Here is a 7,525-nt window from a genome sequence, read left to right on the forward strand (position 1 = left end):
ATTATCATTTATAAAAAATAATATTAGGGGAAGCATACCAGTAGTTGTTTTAGCTAAGTTTATGCACCCTACATCAGATTTTGATGATTTATGCTAACTTTGAGCATCCACAGATTTTAAACGGTATACATCAGATTTTGACGATTTTTTTTTGGTTGTATCTGTATACAACTTAATTGTTTATAGCTATTGTTCTGGCTTCTGGGTAGTAACAACGCACACTATAATCTGTTATGCACGCAAGACTCAAAAAGTATACTTTTCAAAGTGTCACTCCATACCTACTTAAAGATGCCACAATAACCGTGCACTTAAAATTGCCAATACTTATGCACAAATGACCCTGCAGTTGTGCAGTTGTGCACAAATGCCCCAGTAGTGGTGCACAAATAGGTCAATTATGGAGAGAAAAACGCTAAAAAGTGAGCCGCTATTGATACATGTAAAATTTATCAATGGGATTTTAGTTATCCTACATGTGAATTTTATTAATGGGACTTTAGTTACTCATTTTTTTGGTATCTTTAAAGTTAATAACTTGAAGATTAGATAAGATGGATGGATATAAAATATTATTCAGAGTTCATACAAGACCAACGCCTAAATCATAAAACATTAAAAAAAAACACTAGATCATAGTATCACTTGATTTACCCCATTCATCAAATCTGAAATATTTATCACCGCCATCTTTTTATCTTTTATCTTTCTTCTTTTTTTTCCTTAACAAATAATTGACACTTAAAAACTACTGGTGGTTGACGCAATTGAATAGATATCTTGTGCAATTTAAAGACTTCAACATTGATGCCAATTTCAGTTACCTGGTTCGTCTTCATTTTGGTGAGCTTCAATTTACAGCAGCTAACTGGAGGACGTTTGACATTTATATTTGCAATATAACTGTTTGACATTTATATGTCCCTGCAGATGAATTTGCTATCACAGACCTGTGGGTGCCACTGCTTCCCAACAGCGCAACAGTAATGCTATTCTGAATGGAATGTAATTCCTTAAGCTCGATGATAGCTCCAGAAATCTTGCAGTACTAAACCCTGTGGTAACTGAGCAAGTTGAAGAAAACTCAGCAAATGGGCCTACAGCAGTAGCACTAATAGTATCAAGCATAAGGGCTATATGATAAGAATTGTGTCAGGAATCATTGCTGCTGGTGTAGTTACTTTGCCATGTTTGATGATTTTATGCTATGCTCTGAAAAGGAAATATAAGAATGGCAAGGGCTCCCATGACAAGCCCTTTACTGCTGTTGCCTGTCATGGAGGAGGGACTACTACTACCAGTACTAGTACTTCAGCCAAGAACTCTGAATCCAGTGCATTCAAAGGATCCGCCAGCTATGGATCAACCTCTTCAGCTAGCATATTTTGCAGGTATTCTAGTCCCGTTATCTATGCTTAATTTCTATCCCTAGAGAGATGCACGTTATATTAATTCATGGAATAGATATATTACATCAATCTTGCAACAGGGTTTCAACAGGGTTAGATGGAATATTATGCAGGACAGTTACCCAAGGTTCCTCTGCACAAAGATGAATTGACTTCAAAAATTGGGTAAACTTTCTAACGTGATTGGTGATATTGATATGGAACATCCTCTACTACCAATTTTCAATCAATAAAGCTGAGGTTGAAACCTGTGAGCATATTAGATCAGCGAAGACACAAGCCTGCGATCACAATAGTCCAACAGAAATTTGAATAGTGACGGTCATAAAACCACCACCACCACTTAATCAACATGCCATGAAAAAAATCCCTTGACTTTATCTTCAAATTGCTATTTACAAGCAATATCAATTCTCACTTGAACATCTTCAGCTACCTACTAAACATTCAGGTTGATCATACCACTAAGTTTTTCTCTTATAATCGATGTCAGTTCTTCCCTGAATGTCTGCATATCCCCTATTCTGTGTTAGCAGGGGTCTTCTTTAAACATTGCCCCACGTCTAGATTTCCACAAGCATTATTTTACTTGTCACTGTTTGGAATTATCCTCGAACATCCAAGTGTCTCAAGTAAGGGATCCATCCAACAGAAAGGGTACTAAACATGAAAGTTTATTCAACTTGAACCAATTCTTAATCCTTTCATTGATATATATTATCCTGATGGAGCTTAAACCGGCACAAAACCTTATGTTTGCAAAACAGTGATGTGTCTCACTGATTCATAGATATCTTTTGTCTGATTTGTATGTTGCAGGCACTTCAGCTTTTCAGAGATTCAAGATGCAACCAACAACTTTGATGACTCACTTCTTATTGGGGTTGGAGGGTTTGGAAAGGTTTACAGAGGAGAAATCAAAGGTGGCAACATAGTTGCAGTCAAGAGAGCAAATCCACAATCCATCCAAGGTTCTAGTGAGTTCAGGAATGAGATAGACCTGTTGTGCAGGCTTAGGCACAAGAACTTGGTTCTCCTGATAGGCTACTGTGATGAGAACTCAGAAATGTGTCTTGTTTATGAATATGTTCCCAACGGAACATTGCAGAAGCATATCCATGGCAAGGACCATGGAAGCCTTATTTTGTCATGGAAGCAAAGGATGAAGATTTGCATTGGTGCTGCAAATGGACTTGACTATCTTCACTCAGGGGCATTCGAGACAGTCATACACAGAGATGTGAAGAGTACCAATATTCTTCTGGATGAAAACTTGGGTGCCAAGGTTTCTGATTTTGGGCTTGCCAAAATAATGGGCGCATTTGATCAGAGTCATGTAACAACTCTGGTGAAAGGGAGCTTTGGATATTTGGATCCTCAGTATTTCTACAGCCTGGCTCTTACAAAGAAATCTGATGTCTACTCCTTTGGGGTGGTGTTGTTTGAGGTTTTGTGTGCTAAACCTGTTGTTATGTCTACCCAGTCAGGGGAGAAGATAAATCTATCTGATTATGCTCTGGAGTACCTTAGGGATGGTCCTCTGGAGGACATGATAGACCCCAATTTAATAGGTGACATAACCTCAGATTCCCTTCAGATATTTGCAGATGTAGGAAATAAGTGTTTGGCAGAAAAAGGTGATGACAGGCCTTCCATGGCAGATGTGGTGTGGTACTTGGAGTTTGCCTTGCAATTGCATGAAATTGCAACAGCTCAAGGGGAAACAGTTCATGGTGTTAGTTCTGGTGGAAGTTTGAATTGATATGCCACTTTGTAGAGATGGATTAAATATTTGAAGTTTTTATGGTTTTCAGATTCATGATTTTGGAATTTAATAACATTTAATATTATACAATTTTGATGATAGATCATTAGAATGTCATTTTAAATCTTAATGTTAAAATTATTATTCAATTTAATTTAGAAATTTCCTTTTTAAATACTATTATAAACTTTGAAAGTAGAATATCTGTTATTAATATTTAATACATCAAATTTTGGTACAAAGAAGAATGGATCATTTTTAAAATTCTATAAAGCATCTAATATATATTGATATTATTAACAAATGATAAATTTTGTTTGTTAGAAATCAATTGTATAATAAAGATTGCGAGACAACAATAGTCTCTCTAAGGGCTACAAGTTTGAAGTGGGATTTTGAGGAGGTAGATAAAAGATGGGGTTGTAGGGTTTTTGGATGGCTCAGGCTGTTAGTTCTTTTTTGTGTCAGTACACTACTACAAGTATTAGTCTAGGCAATGATAAGGGAAGATGATAAGAAGAATAATACCACGCATTATATTTTAATGAGATATTTGAATGATAATTTGGAGTTAAATTCATCTTTAAATTGGAGTTGATTGATTTTTAAAAATTGTTTTAATAAAGCATTTGAATGAAATCTAATTGAAGTTAAATTTACCTTCGATTTAATCTATAGGTTTGTGAGGCTTTTTTGGTCAAAGATAGATAAGGGGTGTTATTAGCTTTAAATGTACATCCCTTGTTGAATAATCCCATATCAGAACTAGATAAAAGATTGGATGTCTTGGAAAATAAAATCAAACTTTTACTTGAGTTGGCTAAGTTTACAATATGATAAGTAAATTGCAATGTTTGTTAGCAATGTAACTAGTGATATTGCGTACATCCTATTTTCAGCCTCCTAGAGTAAGCCAAAGTAATATCAAGCTACTATACCCAAAAAACAAACAACACTAAAGATTAGACAAATTAGAAGATAAAACAAATTAGATGTCTATATATACTATGCCAAATCCTTCAATTGCACTCAAGATATGATGTGTGCTCACAAATCAATAGCATAAAATAGTATTCAAGAGTGTTGTTAAATGACTTGGATTGGATCCAATTTATAGAAATTGAAAGGATTGAATGGAAGGTGGAGATCAATTTAAAAGATCAAGGGCTTGGAATGCTTGAGATCTCTCAAGCATAGAGAGGATGGAAAATGACCAAAAAAAAAAATTGATTGGTGGAGGATGATGGCTCCATGATTATAGAAAAATCAAGGGGTAGGATTGGATAAGTTACCTCCAAGTACTATAGAAGGATATCCAAAAAGTTGCTTTTGTCATAACCAATACCTTAAGTGTACACGGACAATTTAAATTGCCTTTTATGAAAGAGAGGTGGATTGCCCCATACCCAAAAGTACCATGGGTGAATTAAAATTAAGGAATGTAAGCCGAACCTAAGCTTTCGAGTATCACTTATGAGTAGTTGGCATGACAAGTGGATTTTGTAGGAGTTTGGGTTGGTCCAATCCACTCTTAATTATTGATTATATCATGTGCAAATGATTAGGTGTAGATTAGGAGATAATGAGGGATTAAGGGTAAGTTTTGGAAAGTGTCAAAAAAGACAAATTAAAAAAATATATTTAATTTTTGGAAGAATAGGGAGAAATTAGGCTATTTAAATAATTAAATAATAATTATCTACTTATGGGTTAGACTTTAGAGGAAATGGAAAAGTGATCTTTAGATGAAGAACAAGATGGTAAAAAATGGAGAGAATTGAGATAAATTGATCAAATGTCAATGATTGATTTTAGGTGTTCTAAAGTGGAAAATTGGATCCTAGTGACTCCCCACCTAGGAGAGAGAAAGTAAGCCACTAGGATGATTTTCACTTGGAGAGAAATTTACATTCAAAAGAGGGGTTGAATCCACTAGATCCAAATCCAAGAGAGACAAGGATCTGAATACTAAGTGGACTGCAAGTGGTTGAAATGTGATTTACCCTCTTTTGTAAATGAGAAAGTTGACTTGTTGACTATGTGGAAAAGGGAGAAGAAATGAGTGAAATGAGGTGCTACCAATTTAGGATCGCACTGTAACTTCAGATATGAGATAATTAAACCGACGCGGATCTGCCCTGCAAAATTGGAGAAAAGTTGTTGGGATCGTGGCGAGAATGTACATGGTTCACCACAAAATCCACGAAACGAAAAGGGTTCTTCTGTCTCTGCAAATGAAGCCCGAACCTGCAATTACAACTGCGCACCTACAACATACACACAGAAAGAGAAGAAAAGTGGGTTGTGGATAGGGGTTTGCCTCAGTCAAACCCCGATTGGGGAATCAACCTAGAAAGAAAGTAATTGCAAATGCTTGAATGTAAACAACATAGATGTATACCTTGTAGATCTGCAACTTGTTGATGATGATTGCTTTGCTTCTTGAATGTAATCACAAATGTTGTATGAAATGGCATGTAACATGACAAAACCCTAACACACACACATGCTTGCAAATGAATGTTGTAATGTTGCTCCAATGGATGAATGAAGAAGACTTGAATGCTTGAATGCTTGATAATGACCTTGAAATGTTGTATCTTCTCCCTATGCTCTCTATCCGTCTATGCACTACTCATCCATCCATCCCCTGTCCTCCTTGAATGAGGGTATTGAATTCGCTTTTATACATGCCTCAAGGATTAACTTTCAACCATCGAAGGCTGACAAAGAAGAATAACAAACCCTGAAGACAAGAAGTGTATAGGAGATTGGGAAACCCACAAATAGGACCACCCTAGGAGGTGAGGACAGGGGCGCCACACCACTATCCTAGGGGGACAGGGGCGCCATGCCCTTGTCCTAGGGGGGGCAAGGGCACCACGCCCTTGTCCTGCCCTATTTTGGGCCCCATACAGGATACAAAGCAGCCACAAGACATAAAGGAGGAAGGGAGAAGTGTAAAAAATGTAGAAGTAGGTCCCAGTTAAGGAAGGAGATGTCGTCGCCAAGGTGAGGACCCCAAATGTGGTTAAAATTGTAGGGGTTGCAATTTTATGACACTACATTTAGCCTCCACTTTAGTGGGAGTATGGCTTACGCCACTACTGTTGGTAAAGTAGAAGAAAGAGAGAGATGAATATGAGAGATGCAAAACAATGCCACAAGGAGTATAAGACATCACTAATAATGAGGAGCAAAAGGCCCCCAATCTTAGGGTCTCAACTCATGCCAACATATGCAAGAGCACACAAAACAAAAAGGCAGAAGAGACACAAAACAAAGACAAAGAGCAAAAAGACACACGACAAGAACGAGACACAAGACGACAAACTAACTAGCCAAAGAGATCTCGAGCTCAGATGTCTCAACAACTAATCAGGACACAAAGACCAATGCCATCACATAAACACGAGCGATCACATAAAAGAGCAAAGCTAACATCATCCATGAACTATCAATAGTAAAACTATAAGTTCATGAGTGGAAGAATAGAGAGAACACGAATACACACTTTGGTGGTCCATGAGAAGAAAAGCGAAGAAGAAAGAAACCATGGATATCTTGCCCCTAAAATTAGGTGATCCATGGAGAGAAGGACATGGAAAATCTTGCCCCTAGAGCTTGTCTAGGTGATCCATGTAAAGAGAGAGAGAGAGTGAGAAATCCATTAGTTCCACTCAACCTCATGTGCGTGTGTGCAAGTGAGATTCGAAGCACCTCATAGGAGTCTATGCCCGATTACGCTACAACCTATATAGAATGGATAATACAAGTGTCAAGAAAGGTGTGATATCTCACTCTATGATACCATGCTCTGGTTCCGAGAATAATCACCCAGCATAAGAGAAAAGTGGCGTCATCTCGCTTTAAGAGACTGTGCTCTAGTTCTGAGAATGACCCACTGTACAAGAGAAAAGTGACGAAATATTGCTCTAAGCGGTTTCCCTCTGGTTCCAAGAACATCTCACTTTACAAGACAAGAAGAAGTGAAGACATCTCGCTCTAAGAGACCGTGCTCTGGTTCCGAGAATGACCCACTGTACAAAAAGCGATGACATCTTTCTCTAAGAGGTTTCCCTTTGGTTTCAAGAATGTCCCACTGTTCAATGCATGAGATAAGTATAGTACAAAGGAGCAGAGTGGGTGCCGCCCCCCTTAAGATGTCAACATAGACTAATGTTGATATCTTAAGGAAAGTAGAACAAGGATACCTAAATTTGTCACAAAGAAGATATCCGCTATGCAACAATGTCATAAATCCAAGCAAGAGAGGGAATACTCTTCAAGAAAAGATAAGATAGTTGAAAAGAGATATCTTGCTGTAAGTAAAGGTGATCCTTGGAGGAAA

At 37.4% G+C, this 7,525-nt stretch overlaps 1 protein-coding gene across 1 annotated transcript; it reads left to right on the forward strand.

Annotated features, from left to right (window-relative positions):
- Positions 1-809: 809 nt before the first annotated feature.
- On the forward strand, positions 810-3,182 carry LOC131857073 (receptor-like protein kinase ANXUR2). The gene is made up of 2 exons (XM_059209110.1): positions 810-1,391; positions 2,229-3,182. The coding sequence occupies exons 1-2, from the start codon at positions 1,138-1,140 to the stop codon at positions 3,169-3,171; spliced, it is 1,197 nt and encodes a 398-aa protein (XP_059065093.1). The 5' UTR covers positions 810-1,137; the 3' UTR covers positions 3,172-3,182.
- Positions 3,183-7,525: the final 4,343 nt, after the last annotated feature.

The sequence above is a fragment of the Cryptomeria japonica genome, chromosome 7, assembly GCF_030272615.1.
Source record: "Cryptomeria japonica chromosome 7, Sugi_1.0, whole genome shotgun sequence".
Taxonomy (NCBI): Eukaryota; Viridiplantae; Streptophyta; class Pinopsida; order Cupressales; family Cupressaceae; genus Cryptomeria; species Cryptomeria japonica.

What these genes read in the sequence shown, in the direction of transcription:
- LOC131857073 (XM_059209110.1), top strand. Translation starts at nt 1,138, where the DNA reads ATGATAAGAATTGTGTCAGGAATCATTGCTGCTGGTGTAGTTACTTTG. An exon ending in TCAGCTAGCATATTTTGCAG is followed by an intron (nt 1,392 to 2,228) that starts GTATTCTAGTCC and finishes TGTATGTTGCAG; the next exon opens with GCACTTCAGCTTTTCAGAGA.